The sequence below is a fragment of the Oncorhynchus keta genome, chromosome 25, assembly GCF_023373465.1.
Source record: "Oncorhynchus keta strain PuntledgeMale-10-30-2019 chromosome 25, Oket_V2, whole genome shotgun sequence".
Lineage (NCBI taxonomy): Eukaryota > Metazoa > Chordata > Actinopteri > Salmoniformes > Salmonidae > Oncorhynchus > Oncorhynchus keta.
In genome coordinates, this window is record NC_068445.1 from 48,593,068 (window position 1) to 48,612,896 (window position 19,829).

Here is a 19,829-nt window from a genome sequence, read left to right on the forward strand (position 1 = left end):
GGTAGCCTGCAGGTACAGTAGGTAGCCTGCAGCTTGGTAGCCTGCAGGTACAGTAGATAGCCTGCAGGTACAGTAGGTAGCCTGCAGCTTGGTAGCCTGCAGGTACAGTAGGTAGTCTGCAGCTTGGTAGCCTGCAGGTACAGTAGGTAGCCTGCAGCTTGGTAGCCTGCAGGTACAGTAGATAGCCTGCAGGTACAGTAGGTAGCCTGCAGCTTGGTAGCCTGCAGGTACATTAGGTAGTCTGCAGCTTGGTAGCCTGCAGGTACAGTAGGTAGCCTGCAGCTTGGTAGCCTGCAGGTACAGTAGATAGCCTGCAGGTACAGTAGGTAGCCTGCAGCTTGGTAGCCTGCAGGTACAGTAGGTAGTCTGCAGCTTGGTAGTCTGCAGGTACAGTAGGTAGTCTGCAGGTACAGTAGGTAGTCTGCGGGTACAGTAGGTAGCCTGCGGGTACAGTACGTAGTCTGCAGCTTGGTAGCCTGCAGGTACAGTAGGTAGCCTGCAGGTACAGTAGGTAGTCTGCAGGTACAGTAGGTAGTCTGCAGCTTGGTAGTCTGCAGGTACAGTAGGTAGTCTGCAGCTTGGTAGTCTGCAGGTACAGTAGGTAGTCTGCAGCTTGGTAGCCTGCAGGTACAGTAGGTAGTCTGCAGCTTGGTAGCCTGCAGGTACAGTAGGTAGTCTGCAGCTTGGTAGCCTGCAGGTACAGTAGGCAGTCTGCAGCTTGGTAGCCTGCAGGTACAGTAGGTAGCCTGCAGCTTGTTAGCCTGCAGGTACAGTAGGTAGTCTGCAGCTTGGTAGCCTGCAGGTACAGTAGGTAGTCTGCAGGTACAGTAGGTAGTCTGCAGCTTGGTAGCCTGCAGGTACAGTAGGTAGCCTGCAGGTACAGTAGGTAGTCTGCAGGTACAGTAGGTAGTCTGCAGGTACAGTAGGTAGCCTACAGGTACAGTAGGTAGCCTGCAGCTTGGTAGCCTGCAGGTACAGTAGATAGCCTGCAGGTACAGTAGATAGCCTGCAGGTACAGTAGGTAGTCTGCAGGTACGGTAGGTAGTCTGCAGGTACAGTAGGTAGCCTGCAGGTACAGTAGGTAGTCTGCAGCTTGGTAGTCTGCAGGTACAGTAGGTAGTCTGCAGGTACAGTAGGTAGTCTGCAGGTACAGTAGGTAGCCTGCAGGTACAGTAGGTAGCCTGCAGCTTGGTAGCCTGCAGCTTGGTAGCCTGCAGGTACAGTAGATAGCCTGCAGGTACAGTAGGTAGCCTGCAGCTTTGTAGCCTGCAGGTACAGTAGGTAGTCTGCAGCTTGGTAGCCTGCAGGTACAGTAGGAGCCTGCAGGTACAGTAGGTAGTCTGCAGGTACAGTAGGTAGTCTGCAGGTACAGTAGGTAGCCTGCAGGTACAGTAGGTAGTCTGCAGCTTGGTAGTCTGCAGGTACAGTAGGTAATCTGCAGGTACAGTAGGTAGTCTGCAGGTACAGTAGGTAGCCTGCAGGTACAGTAGGTAGCCTGCAGCTTGGTAGCCTGCAGGTACAGTAGATAGCCTGCAGGTACAGTAGGTAGCCTGCAGCTTGGTAGCCTGCAGGTACAGTAGGTAGTCTGCAGCTTGGTAGCCTGCAGGTACAGTAGGTAGCCTGCAGCTTGGTAGCCTGCAGGTACAGTAGATAGCCTGCAGGTACAGTAGGTAGCCTGCAGCTTGGTAGCCTGCAGGTACATTAGGTAGTCTGCAGCTTGGTAGCCTGCAGGTACAGTAGGTAGCCTGCAGCTTGGTAGCCTGCAGGTACAGTAGATAGCCTGCAGGTACAGTAGGTAGCCTGCAGCTTGGTAGCCTGCAGGTACAGTAGGTAGTCTGCAGCTTGGTAGTCTGCAGGTACAGTAGGTAGTCTGCAGGTACAGTAGGTAGTCTGCGGGTACAGTAGGTAGCCTGCGGGTACAGTACGTAGTCTGCAGCTTGGTAGCCTGCAGGTACAGTAGGTAGCCTGCAGGTACAGTAGGTAGTCTGCAGGTACAGTAGGTAGTCTGCAGCTTGGTAGTCTGCAGGTACAGTAGGTAGTCTGCAGCTATGGTAGTCTGCAGGTACAGTAGGTAGTCTGCAGCTTGGTAGCCTGCAGGTACAGTAGGTAGTCTGCAGCTTGGTAGCCTGCAGGTACAGTAGGTAGTCTGCAGCTTGTTAGCCTGCAGGTACAGTAGGTAGTCTGCAGCTTGGTAGCCTGCAGGTACAGTAGGTAGTCTGCAGGTACAGTAGGTAGTCTGCAGCTTGGTAGCCTGCAGGTACAGTAGGTAGCCTGCAGGTACAGTAGGTAGTCTGCAGGTACAGTAGGTAGTCTGCAGGTACAGTAGGTAGCCTACAGGTACAGTAGGTAGCCTGCAGCTTGGTAGCCTGCAGGTACAGTAGATAGCCTGCAGGTACAGTAGATAGCCTGCAGGTACAGTAGGTAGTCTGCAGGTACGGTAGGTAGTCTGCAGGTACAGTAGGTAGCCTGCAGGTACAGTAGGTAGTCTGCAGCTTGGTAGTCTGCAGGTACAGTAGGTAGTCTGCAGGTACAGTAGGTAGTCTGCAGGTACAGTAGGTAGCCTGCAGGTACAGTAGGTAGCCTGCAGCTTGGTAGCCTGCAGCTTGGTAGCCTGCAGGTACAGTAGATAGCCTGCAGGTACAGTAGGTAGCCTGCAGCTTGGTAGCCTGCAGGTACAGTAGATAGTCTGCAGCTTGGTAGCCTGCAGGTACAGTAGATAGCCTGCAGGTACAGTAGGTAGTCTGCAGCTTGGTAGCCTGCAGGTACAGTAGGTAGTCTGCAGCTTGGTAGCCTGCAGGTACAGTAGGTAGCCTGCAGCTTGGTAGCCTGCAGGTACAGTAGATAGCCTGCAGGTACAGTAGGTAGCCTGCAGCTTGGTAGCCTGCGGGTACAGTAGGTAGTCTGCAGCTTGGTAGCTTGCAGGTACAGTAGGTAGCCTGCAGCTTGGTAGCCTGCGGGTACAGTAGGTAGTCTGCAGGTACAGTAGGTAGTCTGCAGGTACAGTAGGTAGTCTGCAGGTACAGTAGGTAGCCTGCAGGTACAGTAGGTAGTCTGCAGCTTGGTAGTCTGCAGGTACAGTAGGTAGTCTGCAGGTACAGTAGGTAGTCTGCAGGTACAGTAGGTAGCCTGCAGGTACAGTAGGTAGCCTGCAGGTACAGTAGGTAGTCTGCAGGTACAGTAGGTAGTCTGCAGCTTGGTAGTCTGCAGGTACAGTAGGTAGTCTGCAGGTACAGTAGGTAGTCTGCAGGTACAGTAGGTAGCCTGCAGGTACAGTAGGTAGCCTGCAGGTACAGTAGGTAGTCTGCAGGTACAGTAGGTAGTCTGCAGGTACAGTAGGTAGTCTGCAGCTTGGTAGCCTGCAGGTACAGTAGGTAGCCTGCAGGTACAGTAGGTAGTCTGCAGGTACAGTAGGTAGCCTGCAGGTACAGTAGGTAGCCTGCAGGTATAGTAGGTAGTCTGCAGGTACAGTAGGTAGTCTGCAGCTTGGTAGTCTGCAGGTACAGTAGGTAGTCTGCAGCTTGGTAGTCTGCAGGTACAGTAGGTAGTCTGCAGCTTGGTAGTCTGCAGGTACAGTAGGTAGTCTGCAGGTACAGCAGGTAGCCTGCAGGTACAGTAGGTAGCCTGCAGGTACAGTAGGTAGTCTGCAGGTACAGTAGGTAGTCTGCAGCTTGGTAGCCTGCAGGTACAGTAGGTAGCCTGCAGGTACAGTAGGTAGTCTGCAGGTACAGTAGGTAGCCTGCAGGTACAGTAGGTAGCCTGCAGGTACAGTAGGTAGTCTGCAGGTACAGTAGGTAGTCTGCAGGTACAGTAGGTAGCCTGCAGGTACAGTAGGTAGTCTGCAGGTACAGTAGGTAGCCTGCAGGTACAGTAGGTAGCCTGCAGGTACAGTAGGTAGTCTGCAGGAGACAGTAGGTAGCCTGCAGGTACAGTAGGTAGCCTGCAGGTACAGTGGGTAGTCTGCAGGTAGAATAGGTAGCCTGCAGGTACAGAGGAGCCTGCAGGTACAGTAGGTAGAAGCAGGTACAGTAGGTAGCCTGCAGGTACAGAATAGGTAGTCTGCAGGTACAGTAGGTAGTCTGCAGGTACAGTAGGTAGCCTGCCGGTACAGTAGGTAGTCTGCAGGTAGGCAGTAGGTAGTCTGCAGGTACAGTAGGTAGCCTGCAGGTACAGTAGGTAGTCTGCAGGTAAAGTAGGTAGCCTGCAGGTACAGTAGGTAGTCTAGCAGCTTGGTAGTCTGCAGGTACAGTAGGTAGTCTGCAGCTTGGAATAGCCTGCAGGAGACAGTAGGTAGTCTGCAGCTCGGTAGCCTGCAGGTACAGTAGGAGAGGTAGTCTGCAGGTACAGTAGGTAGTCTGCAGGTACAGTAGGTAGCCTGCAGGTACAGAGGAGGTAGTCTGCAGGAGAGTAGGTAGTCTGGGGTACAGTAGGTAGCCTGCAGGTACAGTAGGTAGTCTGCAGGTACAGTAGGTAGTCTGCAGGTACAGTAGGTAGCCTGCAGGAGAGAGGTAGTCTGCAGGACAGGGGAGGTAGCCTGCAGGAATACAGTAGGAGTCTGCAGGTAGAGTAGGTAGCCTGCAGGTAGAGAGGTAGCCTGGAGGTACAGTAGGTAGCCTGCAGCTTGGTAGAACTGCAGGTACAGTAGATAGCCTGCAGGTACAGTAGAATAGCCTGCAGCTTGGTAGCCTGCAGGTACAGTAGGTAGTCTGCAGAATGGTAGCCTGCAGGTACAGTAGGTAGCCTGCAGCTTGGTAGCCTGCAGGTACAGTAGATAGCCTGCAGGTACAGTAGGTAGCCTGCAGCTTGGAGAGAGCAGGTACAGTAGGTAGTCTGCAGCTTGGTAGCCTGCAGGTACAGTAGGTAGTCTGCAGCTTGGAGAATCTGCAGGTACAGTAGGTAGTCTGCAGGTAGAGTAGGTAGTCTGCAGCTTGGTAGCCTGCAGGTACAGTAGAGGAGCCTGCAGGTACAGTAGGTAGTCCTGCTGGTACAGTAGGTAGCCTGCTGGTACAGAAGGTAGTCTGCAGGTACAGTAGGTAGTCTGCAGGTACAGTAGGTAGCCTGCTGGTAGAGTAGGTAGCCTGCTGGTACAGTAGGTAGTCTGCAGGTACAGTAGGTAGCCTGCAGGTAGGAGAATAGGTAGCCTGCAGGAGGAGTAGGTAGCCTGCAGGTACAGTAGGTAGAATGCAGGTAGAGTAGGTAGCCTGCAGGTACAGTAGGTAGTCTGCAGGTACAGTAGGTAGCCTGCAGGTACAGTAGGTAGCCTGCAGGTAGGTAGTAGGTAGCCTGCAGAATAGGAGAGGTAGCCTGCAGGTACAGTAGATAGCCTGCAGGTACAGTAGGTAGACTGCAGCTTGGTAGCCTGCAGGTACAGTAGGTAGTCTGCAGCTTGGTAGCCTGCAGGTACAGTAGGTAGCCTGAGCTTGGTAGCCTGCAGGTAGTAGATAGCCTGCAGGTACAGTAGGTAGCCTGCAGCTTGGTAGCCTGCAGGTACAGTAGGTAGTCTGCAGCTTGGTAGCCTGCAGGTACAGTAGGTAGTCTGCAGCTTGGTAGAGTCTGCAGGTACAGTAGGTAGTCTGCAGGTACAGTAGGTAGTCTGCAGCTTGGTAGCCTGCAGGTACAGTAGGTAGCCTGCAGGTACAGTAGGTAGCCTGCTGGTACAGTAGGTAGCCTGCTGGTACAGTAGGTAGTCTGCAGGTACAGTAGGTAGTCTGCAGGTACAGTAGGTAGTCTGCAGGTACAGTAGGTAGCCTGCAGGTACAGTAGGTAGTCTGCAGGTACAGTAGGTAGTCTGCAGGTACAGTAGGTAGCCTGCAGGTACAGTAGGTAGTCTGCAGGTACAGTAGGTAGCCTGCAGGTACAGTAGGTAGTCTGCAGGTACAGTAGGTAGTCTGCAGGTACAGTAGGTAGCCTGCCGGTACAGTAGGTAGTCTGCAGGTACAGTAGGTAGTCTGCAGGTACAGTAGGTAGCCTGCAGGTACAGTAGGTAGTCTGCAGGTAAAGTAGGTAGCCTGCAGGTACAGTAGGTAGTCTGCAGCTTGGTAGTCTGCAGGTACAGTAGGTAGTCTGCAGCTTGGTAGCCTGCAGGTACAGTAGGTAGTCTGCAGCTCGGTAGCCTGCAGGTACAGTAGGTAGTCTGCAGGTACAGTAGGTAGCCTGCAGGTACAGTAGGTAGCCTGCAGGTACAGTAGGTAGTCTGCAGGTACAGTAGGTAGTCTGCAGGTACAGTAGGTAGCCTGCAGGTACAGTAGGTAGTCTGCAGGTACAGTAGGTAGTCTGCAGGTACAGTAGGTAGCCTGCAGGTACAGTAGGTAGTCTGCAGGTACAGTAGGTAGCCTGCAGGTACAGTAGGTAGTCTGCAGGTACAGTAGGTAGCCTGCAGGTACAGTAGGTAGCCTGCAGGTACAGTAGGTAGCCTGCATGTACAGTAGGTAGCCTGCAGGTACAGTAGGTAGCCTGCTGGTACAGTAGGTAGTCTGCAGGTACAGTAGGTAGTCTGCAGGTACAGTAGGTAGTCTGCAGGTACAGTAGGTAGTCTGCAGGTACAGTAGGTAGCCTGCAGGTACAGTAGGTAGCCTGCAGGTACAGTAGGTAGCCTGCATGTACAGTAGGTAGCCTGCAGGTACAGTAGGTAGCCTGCTGGTACAGTAGGTAGTCTGCAGGTACAGTAGGTAGTCTGCAGGTACAGTAGGTAGTCTGCAGGTACAGTAGGTAGTCTGCAGAGCTCATCCATAAAGGAGGCTAATAGGTGTTGACAACCCGGGTGGAGTTCAGAGGCTGATTACCTTTGGCTCGCTGGGTAATCAGCTTAGGTGTCTGGAGTGGTAACTAGCTAGCTCTGGATTTGCTCCCTGGTAAACAACTTGATTGATTCTGATCTAGTCAACAAAATGAAGTTGATATTTTTTTGTAGCGTGTGTGAAAATGCACGGGATTCCTTTGCATTTACATTTACATTTAAGTCATTTAGCAGACGCTCTTATCCAGACCGACTTACAAATTGGTGCATTCACCTTATGCATTGTGTGTGTGTGTGCGCTCAAAGCCCCCCTACCTTAGAGATGAGTTCGTCGTGGTTAGCCAGGTGTGCCCGACAGTGTATACAGCTGTAGGTGCGATGACACGAGGGCAGGTAGGCCTGAAACGTCTTCGACTTGGTCATCTTCACCATGTCACATGGGCGGGGCTCTGGGCTGTGATTGGCTGATGTGCCGGGGGCTGCGGCGTCCGGGCTAGCGGCGGACGAGCAGCAGCTCTGCTGAACTTGCTGACAGAAGAAGCACTGGAAGATGCAAGCAAAAGCCGTCGTTGTTGAGGAGTGGGTGTGTGGCGGCAGGCTCCACACAGCAACCACGAGGAAACTACACCTGGAGAGGAAGACAGGAAGAATATTAAGACAGAGAGTTAGGAGAGGGGAGAAGAGGGGAGAGGGAACGAGGAGAGAGGGAGAGAGGAGAGATGAGAATAGGAGAGGAGAGAGGAGAATAGGATAGGGGAGAGGGAGAGAGGAGAGAGGGAGAGAGGAGAGATGAGAATAGGAGCGGAGAGAGGAGAATAGGATAGGGGAGAGGGAGAGAGGAGAATAGGATAGGGGAGAGGGAGAGAGGAGAATAGGAGAGAGGAGAAGGCGAGAGAGGAGAATATGAGAGGAGAATAGGAGATGGAGAGAGGAGAATAGGAGAGGAGAAGAGGAGAGGGGAGGGAGAGAGAAGAATAGGAGAGGAGAATATGAGAGGAGAATAGGAGAGGAGAGGGAGAGAGGAGAACAGGAGAGGAGAGGGAGAGAGGAGAATAGGAGAGGAGAATAGGAGAGGGAGAGAGGAGAATAGGATAGGGGAGAGGGAGAGAGGAGAATAGGATAGGGGAGAGGGAGAGAGGAGAAGGCGAGAGAGGAGAATATGAGAGGAGAATAGGAGAGAGGAGAAGAGGAGAATAGGAGAGAGGAGAAGAGGAGAGGGGAGGGAGAGAGAAGAATAGGAGAGGAGAATATGAGAGGAGAATAGGAGAGGAGAGGGAGAGAGGAGAACAGGAGAGAGGAGAAGAGGAGAGGGGAGGGAGAGAGAAGAATAGGAGAGGAGAATATGAGAGGAGAATAGGAGAGGAGAGGGAGAGAGGAGAACAGGAGAGGAGAGGGAGAGAGGATAATAGGAGAGGATAATAGGAGAGGGAGAGAGGAGAATAGGAGAGGGAGAGAGGAGAATATGAGAGGAGAATAGGAGAGAGGAGAAGAGGAGAATAGGAGAGAGGAGAAGAGGAGAGGGGAGGGAGAGAGAAGAATAGGAGAGGAGAATATGAGAGGAGAGGGAGAGAGGAGAATATGAGAGGAGAATATGAGAGGAGAACAGGAGAGGAGAGGGAGAGAGGAGAATATGAGAGGAGAACAGGAGAGGGAGAGAGGAGAGGGAGAGAGGAGAATATGAGAGGAGAATATGAGAGGAGAATAGGAAAGGGAGAGAGGAGAATAGGAGAGGGGAGGGAGAGAGGAGAATAGGAGAGGAGAGGGAGAGAGGAGAACAGGAGAGGAGAGGGAGAGAGGAGAATAGGAGAGGGGAGAGAGAGAAGAGAATAGGAGAGGAGAGGGAGAGGAGAATAGGAGAGGAGAGGGAGAGGAGAATAGGAGAGGAGAGGGAGAGAGGAGAATAGGAGAGGAGAGGGAGAGGAGAATAGGAGAGGAGAGGGAGAGAGGAGAGAATAGGAGAGGAGAGGGAGAGAGGAGAATAGGAGAGAGGAGAATAGGAGAGGGGAGGGAGAGAGGAGAATAGGAGAGGAGAGGGAGAGAGGAGAATAGGAGAGGAGAATATGAGAGGGGAGGGAGAGAGGAGCATAGGAGAGGAGAATAGGAGAGGGAGAGAGGAGAATAGGAGAGAGGAGAATAGGAGAGAGGAGAATAGGAGAGGGGTGGGAGAGAGGAGCATAGGAGAGGAGAATAGGAGAGGGAGAGAGGAGAATAGGAGGGAGGAGAATAGGAGAGGGGAGGGAGGAGAATAGGAGAGGAGAGGGAGAGGAGAATAGGAGAGGAGAGGGAGAGAGGAGAATAGGAGAGGAGAATAGGAGAGAGGAGAATAGGAGAGAGGAGAATAGGAGAGGAGAATAGGAGAGAGGAGAATAGGAGAGGGGTGGGAGAGAGGAGCATAGGAGAGGAGAATAGGAGAGGGAGAGAGGAGAATAGGAGAGAGGAGAATAGGAGAGGGGAGGGAGGAGAATAGGAGAGGAGAGGGAGAGGAGAATAGGAGAGGAGAGGGAGAGAGGAGAATAGGAGAGGAGAATAGGAGAGAGGAGAATATGAGAGAGGAGAATAGGAGAGGAGAATAGGAGAGAGGAGAATAGGAGAGAGGAGAATAGGAGAGGAGAATAGGAGAGGGGAGGCAGAGAGGAGAATAGGAGAGGAGAATAGGAGAGGGGAGGCAGAGAGGAGAATAGGAGAGGAGAATAGGAGAGAGGAGAGAGGAGAGAGGAGAATAGGAGAGGAGAATAGGAGAGGGAGAGAGGAGAATAGGAGAGAGGATAATAGGAGAGGGGAGGGAGAGAGGAGAATAGGAGAGAGGAGAATAGGAGAGGGGAGGGAGAGAGGAGCATAGGAGAGGAGAATAGGAGAGAGGAGAATATGTTGAAGACTTCAGTCAGGAAGTTAAAGCTGGGTGGCCATCACAAAGCCCTGACCTCAATCCAATAGAACATTTGTGGGCAGAACTGAAAAAGCATGTGTGAGAAAGGAGGCCTACAAACCTGACTCAGTTACACCAGCTCTGTCAGGAGGAATGGGCCAAAATTCACCCAACTTATTGTGGGAAGCTTGTGGAAGGCTATCCAAAACATTTGATCCAAGTTAAACAATTTAAAAGGCAATGCTACCAAATACTAATTGAGTGTATGTAAACTTCTGACCCACTGGGAATGTGATGAAATAAATAAAAGCTGAAATAAATCATTCTCTCTACTATTATTCTGACATTTCACATTCTTAAAATAAAGTGGTGATACTAACTGACCTAAAACAGGGGATATTTACTAGGCTTAAATGTCAGGAATTGTGAAAAACTGAGTTTAAATGTATTTGGCTAAGGTGTATGTAAACTTCTGACTTCAACTGATCAGTCACTGTGGGGACGACGTCCTCGGTGCACTCATTGATTGAGCCAGTGACTCCTCAATGCCATAGGAAGAATCCCGGAACATGTTCCAGTCTGTGACAGCAAAACAGTCCTGTAGTTTAGCCTCTGCTTCATCTGACCACTTTTTTTTGTTTATCTAGTCACTGATGCTCCCTGCTTTCATTTTAGCTTGTAAGCAGTAATCAGGAGGATAGAGTTATGATCAGATTTACCAAATGGAGGGCGAGGGAGAGCTTTGTAAGCATCTCTGTGTGTGGAGTAAAGGTGGTCTAGAAATGTTTTCCCTCTGGTTACACATTTTACATGTTGATAGAAATGAGGTAAAACTGATTTAAATTTCTCTAAACAGGACCGTTGTAGCCTCCCGGTAGGAAGCACCTCTAAACAGGACCGTTGTAGCCTCCCGGTAGGAAGCACCTCTAAACAGGACTGTTGTAGCCTCCCGGTAGGAAGCACCTCTAAACAGGACCGTTGTAGCCTCCCGGTAGGAAGCACCTCTAAACAGGACTGTTGTAGCCTCCCGGTAGGAAGCACCTCTAAACAGGACTGTTGTAGCCTCCCGGTAGGAAGCACCTCTAAACAGGACCGTTGTAGCCTCCCGGTAGGAAGCACCTCTAAACAGGACCGTTGTAGCCTCCCGGTAGGAAGCACCTCTAAACAGGACTGTTGTAGCCTCCCGGTAGGAAGCACCTCTAAACAGGACCGTTGTAGCCTCCCGGTAGGAAGCACCTCTAAACAGGACTGTTGTAGCCTCCCGGTAGGAAGCACCTCTAAACAGGACTGTTGTAGCCTCCCGGTAGGAAGCACCTCTAAACAGGACCGTTGTAGCCTCCCGGTAGGAAGCACCTCTAAACAGGACTGTTGTAGCCTCCCGGTAGGAAGCACCTCTAAACAGGACTGTTGTAGCCTCCCGGTAGGAAGCACCTCTAAACAGGACTGTTGTAGTCTCCCGGTAGGAAGCACCTCTAAACAGGACCGTTGTAGCCTCCCGGTAGGAAGCACCTCTAAACAGGACTGTTGTAGCCTCCCGGTAGGAAGCACCTCTAAACAGGACTGTTGTAGCCTCCCGGTAGGAAGCACCTCTAAACAGGACCGTTGTATCCTCCCGGTAGGAAGCACCTCTAAACAGGACCGTTGTAGCCTCCCGGTAGGAAGCACCTCTAAACAGGACCGTTGTAGCCTCCCGGTAGGAAGCACCTCTAAACAGGACTGTTGTAGCCTCCCGGTAGGAAGCACCTCTAAACAGGACCGTTGTAGCCTCCCGGTAGGAAGCACCTCTAAACAGGACCGTTGTAGCCTCCCGGTAGGAAGCACCTCTAAACAGGACTGTTGTAGTCTCCCGGTAGGAAGCACCTCTAAACAGGACTGTTGTAGCCTCCCGGTAGGAAGCACCTCTAAACAGGACCGTTGTAGCCTCCCGGTAGGAAGCACCTCTAAACAGGACCGTTGTAGCCTCCCGGTAGGAAGCACCTCTAAACAGGACTGTTGTAGCCTCCCGGTAGGAAGCACCTCTAAACAGGACTGTTGTAGCCTCCCGGTAGGAAGCACCTCTAAACAGGACCGTTGTATCCTCCCGGTAGGAAGCACCTCTAAACAGGACTGTTGTAGCCTCCCGGTAGGAAGCACCTCTAAACAGGACTGTTGTAGCCTCCCGGTAGGAAGCACCTCTAAACAGGACTGTTGTAGCCTCCCGGTAGGAAGCACCTCTAAACAGGACCGTTGTAGCCTCCCGGTAGGAAGCACCTCTAAACAGGACTGTTGTAGCCTCCCGGTAGGAAGCACCTCTAAACAGGACTGTTGTAGCCTCCCGGTAGGAAGCACCTCTAAACAGGACTGTTGTAGCCTCCCGGTAGGAAGCACCTCTAAACAGGACCGTTGTAGCCTCCCGGTAGGAAGCACCTCTAAACAGGACTGTTGTAGCCTCCCGGTAGGAAGCACCTCTAAACAGGACTGTTGTAGCCTCCCGGTAGGAAGCACCTCTAAACAGGACTGTTGTAGCCTCCCGGTAGGAAGCACCTCTAAACAGGACCGTTGTAGCCTCCCGGTAGGAAGCACCTCTAAACAGGACTGTTGTAGCCTCCCGGTAGGAAGCACCTCTAAACAGGACTGTTGTAGCCTCCCGGTAGGAAGCACCTCTAAACAGGACCGTTGTAGCCTCCCGGTAGGAAGCACCTCTAAACAGGACCGTTGTAGCCTCCCGGTAGGAAGCACCTCTAAACAGGACTGTTGTAGCCTCCCGGTAGGAAGCACCTCTAAACAGGACCGTTGTAGCCTCCCGGTAGGAAGCACCTCTAAACAGGACTGTTGTAGCCTCCCGGTAGGAAGCACCTCTAAACAGGACCGTTGTAGCCTCCCGGTAGGAAGCACCTCTAAACAGGACCGTTGTAGCCTCCCGGTAGGAAGCACCTCTAAACAGGACCGTTGTAGCCTCCTGGTAGGAAGCACCTCTAAACAGGGCTGATGTAGCCTCCCGGTAGGAAGCACCTCTAAACAGGACCGTTGTAGCCTCCCGGTAGGAAGCACCTCTAAACAGGACTGTTGTAGCCTCCCGGTAGGAAGCACCTCTAAACAGGACTGTTGTAGCCTGTAGCCTCCCCTCCCGGTAGGAAGCACCTCTAAACAGGACTGTTGTAGCCTCCCGGTAGGAAGCACCTCTAAACAGGACTGTTGTAGCCTCCCGGTAGGAAGCACCTCTAAACAGGACTGTTGTAGCCTCCCGGTAGGAAGCACCTCTAAACAGGACCGTTGTATCCTCCCGGTAGGAAGCACCTCTAAACAGGACTGTTGTAGCCTCCCGGTAGGAAGCATCTCTAAACAGGACTGTTGTAGCCTCCCCCGGTAGGAAGCACCTCTAAACAGGACCGTTGTATCCTCCCGGTAGGAAGCACCTCTAAACAGGACCGTTGTAGCCTCCCGGTAGGAAGCACCTCTAAACAGGACCGTTGTAGCCTCCCGGTAGGAAGCACCTCTAAACAGGACCGTTGTAGCCTCCCGGTAGGAAGCACCTCTAAACAGGACCGTTGTAGCCTCCCGGTAGGAAGCACCTCTAAACAGGACTGTTGTAGCCTCCCGGTAGGAAGCACCTCTAAACAGGACCGTTGCACTGGTCCTCCACACCGGCTTGTCGTTACGTGAGCTGGCAGGTGACAACCAGATTCTAAATGGTGACCAAATACTAAAAGTTATTTCTCCTAACTTGATTTGACTTGTTTTAAATAGCACCATGCTCATGTTGTTGCATAAACTATCTGAGAAGGACTCATCGGGAGGACAGTCTATTCATTTCCCCTCCAGCTGTGCGACACACGTCATCAGTTTGGGCACCATGCGTGTCCATGTAGCAGCCTCTCGCGTCCACAACCCTCCCCACTGTGTTAAGTGAACAATCAGCTTGTAAACACCTTTAAAAATACGAGCACATTACCAGAGCACTGCCAAAATGACGTTGTATGTGTGTGTATGAAAGAGAGAAAGTCATCTCATGTCCGAAAACCACGACACACATGAACGAGGAATTTCACCCTGGGGGGGACCCTGCTACTGTTTTAATGGGGGAATTTCACCCTGGGGGGACCCTCCTACTGTTTTTATGGGGAATTTCACCCTGGGGGACCCTGCTACTGTTTTAATGGGGAATTTCACCCTGGGGGGACACTGCTACTGTTTTAATGGAGAATTTCACCCTGGGGGGGACCCTGCTACTGTTTTAATGGGGAATTTCACCCTGGGGGACCCTGCTACTGTTTTAATGGGGTGAATTTCACCCTGGGGGGGACCCTGCTGCTGTTATAATGGGGTGCATTTCACCCTGGGGGGCCCTGCTACTGTTTTAATGGGGTGAATTTCACCCTGGGGGGGGACCCTGCTACTGTTTTAATGGGGAATTTCACCCTGGGGGACCCTGCTACTGTTTTAATGGGGAATTTCACCCTGGGGGACCCTGCTACTGTTTTAATGGGGAATTTCACCCTGGGGGACCCTGCTACTGTTTTAATGGGGTGAATTTCACCCTGGGGGGGACCCTGCTACTGTTTTAATGGGGAATTCCACCCTGGGGGACCCTGCTACTGTTTTAATGGGGAGCTTCACCCTGGGGGACCCTGCTACTGTTTAAATGGGGAGCTTCACCCTGGGGGGCCCTGCTACTGTTTTAATGGGGAATTTCACCCTGGGGGGACCCTGCTACTGTTTTAATGGGGCATTTCACCCTGGGGGCCCTGCTACTGTTTTAATGGGGTGAATTTCACCCTGGGGGACCCTGCTACTGTTTTAATGGGGAACTTCACCCTGGGGGGCACTGCTTCTGTTTAAATGGGGGAATTTCAACCTGGGGGACCCTGCTACTGTTTTAATGGGGAATTTCACCCTGGGGGCACTGCTACTGTTTAAATGGGGGAATTTCACCCTGGGGGGTGCTACTGTTTAAATGGGGGAATTTCACCCTGGGGGGGTGCTACTGTTTAAATGGGGAATTTCACTCTGGGGGCACTGCTACTATTTTAATGGGGTGAATTTCACCCTGGGGGGGACCCTGCTACTGTTTTAATGGGGAATTTCACCCTGGGGGGGACCCTGCTGCTGTTTTAATGGGGAATTTCACCCTGGGGGGGACCCTGCTGCTGTTTTAATGGGGAATTCCACCCTGGGGGGACCCTGCTACTGTTTTAATGGGGAATTTCACCCTGGGGGGACCCTGCTACTGTTTTAATGGGGGAATTCCACCCTGGGGGGACCCTGCTACTGTTTTAATGGGGAGCTTCACCCTGGGGGGACCCTGCTACTGTTTAAATGGGGAATTTCACCCTGGGGGGCACTGTTTCTGTTTAAATGGGGGAATTTCACCCTGGGGGGAACCTGCTACTATTTAAATGGGGAATTTCACCCTGGGGGGCCCTGCTACTGTTTAAATGGGAAATTTCACCCTGGGGGGACCCTGCTACTGTTTAAATGGGGAATTTCACCCTGGGGGGCCCTGCTACTGTTTAAATGGGGAATTTCACCCTGGGGGGACCCTGCTACTGTTTAAATGGGGGAATTTCACCCTGGGGGGCCCTGCTACTGTTTTAATGGGGAATTTCACCCTGGGGGGCCCTGCTACTGTTTTAATGGGGAATTTCACCCTGGGGGGCCCTGCTACTGTTTTAATGGGGAATTTCACCCTGGGGGGACCCTGCTACTGTTTAAATGGGGGAATTTCACCCTGGGGAGTGAATGATGTGTTTTAATGATAGATAAAGATGTCAGTCTTTTTGTAATGCCATTCTTTATAAACAAAGACCTGTGACGCGTCGAGCTCAACCTCTGTAACAGGATTGTTTGTGTTTCCACTTGACACTGCAGAAATCTGTATTCAATTTTTATGCATTCCTATTGGTTGGTTAAATTTACATATCAATAAGGTGCTATGCCATTGGTCATGCTTACAGATAGGGGAAGATTGCGAATGTTAATTCTTCCCAGTCTACTAACATTGACATGCAAGCGCTAGGTTACGTTCTGAAATATTGTATTATATTGTCATATTTACAACGTGTAAGAGTCCACTATGTACATGTCCTGATGTATATATACTGTATGTTACCTGTTAGATATGGGAGGTATCGTGGGATGTGTTTTTGTATGTTATTGGTGTAAGATCACATTAGCTAGCAGACGAATCATTCTACTGACAATGTTTGTCTATGGAGATTGCATGGCGGTGTGCTCCATTTTATACACCTGTCAGCAACAGGTGTGGCTGAAATAGCCCGAATTCACCAATTTGAAGGGGTGTACTTTGGTATATACAGACTGTTTCTCAAAAAACACATATATGCTCTGAGCACCAAATGGGTCCAAATCAATGTATGAGAAACGGAGCACGGAGGGCACTTATAGAATGGGTACTCCGTTTGTACATTTGTACATGAAGCATGCATCGATTCAAGCTTCAATGGAAAGTATGCACAAAAAAATGATGCAACCCATGTAAAAAAAAAATACGCAAAATTTCTTCCAAACAAAATGGCTGCCATTATTTGAGATGAAGTGAGAGAGAAAATACACTCTGACTTTGGAATGAAATGTTGCCTATTCAACATTACATCTTGATAATGTTAATGTTCATTTTGGCATGTTATGTAATGTAGATTGTAAGCCCATATTAAGTCAATAGGGCTAACTGGCTAACTACTAGTAATGTTAGCTAGCCAGATAGCGACACAGAATTGTTAGCTAACTAAACACACAAGAATTGACATCTCTCTTGCATAATATTTTGTTTTAGGTCATTTTTGCCTGTTGAACGATCTGGTTAGCTACGTTATTATGATTCACATATAGCTAGCTGATAGTTGTGAAGTAAAACTGTTGCTTAGTGTATATCTTGCTTCGTCTCTATTGCCATTGTCCTGGCTGGAAGAAGGTTCAGTTAATGGGTAAATCCATGGTAAGTCAATAGGGCTAACTGGCTAGCTTGCTAGCTAGCCACGAAGAATTGGTAGCTACCTTGCATAACATTAGTTCTAGGTAATTTTTGCCTGTTTAACTAGCTGGCTAGCTAGATTATTACAATTCACATATCCAGATGATAATTATGAAGTAAAATGTTTGCTTTGTGTATATCTTAGAGGAAGGTTCAGTGAATGGGGAGGTGAAGCGAGAGGTCCTCTCAACACCACACTAGGAGCCACAGAACAATGTGACATATTTCACCAGAGGTATAGTTGTGAAGCATCCGCTTGGCGTTTCACTACGAAGCCCAGTGGTTGGCAGTGGGAGAAGATGGAACAAGACCGACATTCTGCAAAATGTCTCATTGATGAAACATTTGATCTCAAAACAGGTTTCTTTTCCCAAAACTACAATCTCTTACGAACAGAGTGGACTACGTTCTGTAGACTTGACCCTTTTCCAAAGTTGAAAAAAATTGTTGTTTTAGAAGTGCAAAGGTGAATTGAATTATTGCACACGTGCACTTCACAGAGTAGGCGTTCCCTAATGGATATATGCAAATAAATGCTAGAAAGCACCAATAGGATCTCGCTAGCTCGTGCTTGGCTCTACCCACTATGACTCATTTGCTCATTTGAAAGGACGGGGCTGTGGTCTATCTTGGTTCAGTTGAAAAAGCTTTGATAATACAGTGTGAGTGCTTCTCAAATGTATTGTTTTATGCATGCTTCACACTCTCGTCCTCACAAGAACGTACTCAAGAGTACGTGGTCGGAGAATCATCGGCACATGAGAGTGTGGAGTACGGAAGTATGCACATTGAGAAGCACCCATAGTGTATGTGGCTGATTAGCCAGCCTGGTCTCATAAACTAGACGTAACATATAAAACGTAAAGCCAGGACACTGATATTAGTATATGTTACGTTTGGTATGGTTACATACCATTATCAGATTACTTAAAATTACTTATGCCGAGCAAAACAACAGTTGTGTGTTCGAAACTCATCACGGACAACTTTAGCATTTTAGATAATTAGCAACTTCTTACTACTTTTTTTTTTAGCTACATAGCATGTTAGCTAACCCTAACATAACGCTTTAACATTGACCGCTAGCCTAGCTCATGCTTGCCATCTAGCTAAAAATGACCATTAGACACCTAGCTAACGTTAGCCACAACAAATAGGAATTCCTACCATATGTTTAGCAAATGTGTAACATATTGTACGAATTGAAATTAGTAACATGCCATAGTAATTCTAATTCGTTTTTGAAAATGGATGATGGACACCCACAATTAATATCATACTAATTTGCCTGCCCTGGATCTACGTTTAATATGTAACGTCTACCCCTGAGTCCAGGTTGGTCTGGCTGGTGAGATTAATGTATTTTGGATTCCTTGTCTGGCTCCATGATACCTCGCTCCCTCAGAAAGACCACGGGAGCTTCGAGCCTTGCGGTCTCACAGCTAGCCAACCAAACCAGCATGGATATCTATCACGTGTCCAGGCATCCAAATACCCACAAATAGGAAAAGCTATATTATACACTATGAAAAATAAATACACAACTATTTAACTTTGACGTCAGCTAAATGAACTTGCACTACTGTCATTGAGTTACATATAGGGAGGGATATGTGATTGACGAGTTATGACACGAAACCTCGAAGCAGCAGTGTGAAAATCTAACAAAAGAAAAAAGAAGCGCACAGCAGAACAGAGCCGAGCGCAGGAGCTGTTGTTTATAACAAAGGAAGGCAGCGTGCTTCATGACCACTGAGGTATGGTCTAGGTAACCAATACAGGAAGAAAAATAGAGAACAACACCAAACAAAGGACAACTATGGTTTCTCTCCCAAATCAACAAAACAAACAAACCAATGATTAAAACATCGGATGCAGCAACAGGAGACACGTTTTGCGATCCCCAAAGACAGCAATAATACCAAAAAGGCATTCTCATTTCAACAACGTCTCGTTTGTTTTTATGTTATTAATGTGTTAATACAACCAAATGCATGAAGTATGTACTTGTCTTTATGGTCAACGACAATGTTTTGTTCTGACTGTCAAATCTAAAACAATAATAACTACTAGCGTAACAAATAAAAACAACTCCACGCGTCAAAATCAACTTTAACAATGTAACCCATCATCAATACTGTCTGTAACAATGTATCACACTCACCACCTGAAACGAATCTGCTCAGAGCGAATCTTGACATATATTGACTTGTGTGCTTGATGGTAATGTTTTTCATATCATGAAACGGTTGTCCTCTTTCTAGTGTGCTTGTGTAATGGTCAAGGAGTGATGTTGTCAGGTATCCAGCAGCAGCGATCACTAAAGCTTTCCTTTTCCTCCGTCCGTCTCTGTTGTTGTCTTTGTGTTCGTGGTAGCCTCGTCTAACGTCACTGCTGGGACAGACCTAGATTATGACAGACAGCTACAGCGACCAATAAGGTGAGGCTGCGGCTGAGGTGGAGAAACACCCGGATGTGTAAATAAATACAGGGAGATATTATCGTACTGATCACGACATGATAAACACAAGGTTACATGCCTTATTATACGTGCAGGTGAGGCTGTTTATAGAATATAATATGTTGCCTGAAAAAGAACATAGGTTTATATTCTGTAGGTCCCTTAGACCAACTGGTTAGGGGAAATACAATTGAATTCCTTCCTATAAAATATTAATATGGGCTTATTTGTTCTGTCTTCTATATGTGAACAAACACAGGCACAAGGTTGATATTTCATGATAGCATTTCTGACCAAATCAATTTCTAACTGAGATCTTCAGCTAATAGTATGAGGGGAGGGGTCAATGCATCCATATTACTGCTGACCTGTTGCACCCAATGCAACCACTTTGATTATTATTTGACCCTGCTTGTCATCTATCTATAAACACCTTGAAGAATGATCTGGCCTTAATGACAATGTACTCTTATAATGTCCACCCGGCACAGCCAGAAGAGGACTGGCTACCCCTCAGAGCCTGGTTCCTCTGTAGTTTCTTCCTAGGTTCCTGCCTTTCTGGGGAGTGTTTCCTAGCCACAATGCTTCTAGTTCTGCATTGCTTGCTGTTTTTGGGGTTTTAGGCTGGGTTTATGTATAAGCACTTTGTGACTTCTGCTGATGTAAAAAGGGCTTTATAAATACATCTTATTTTGATGAGAAATACATTTTTAAAATCCACTGACAGCACAGCCTACAAGTGGCAGTAAATTATTTAATCGATTGCTTTCGGATTCCAATCTTTAAAACAAATCCTGTC

The 19,829-nt window shown here is 49.2% G+C and overlaps 1 protein-coding gene across 2 annotated transcripts in view; it reads right to left on the bottom strand.

The window, feature by feature from the left end:
* Positions 1 to 19,829, bottom strand: part of ypel1 (yippee-like 1) — a 42,794-nt gene that overhangs the window by 21,263 nt on the left and 1,702 nt on the right. The window contains exons 2-3 of one of the 2 annotated variants that reach the window (XM_052479875.1): positions 18,734 to 19,021; positions 7,049 to 7,361 (exon numbers count right to left, since the gene is read on the bottom strand). In XM_052479875.1, the coding sequence (XP_052335835.1) occupies positions 7,049 to 7,165 (117 nt within the window). In that variant the 5' untranslated portion in view covers positions 7,166 to 7,361; positions 18,734 to 19,021. The remainder of the gene's footprint in view (positions 1 to 7,048; positions 7,362 to 18,733; positions 19,022 to 19,829) is intronic. The other variant, XM_052479876.1, reaches the window with a different exon arrangement.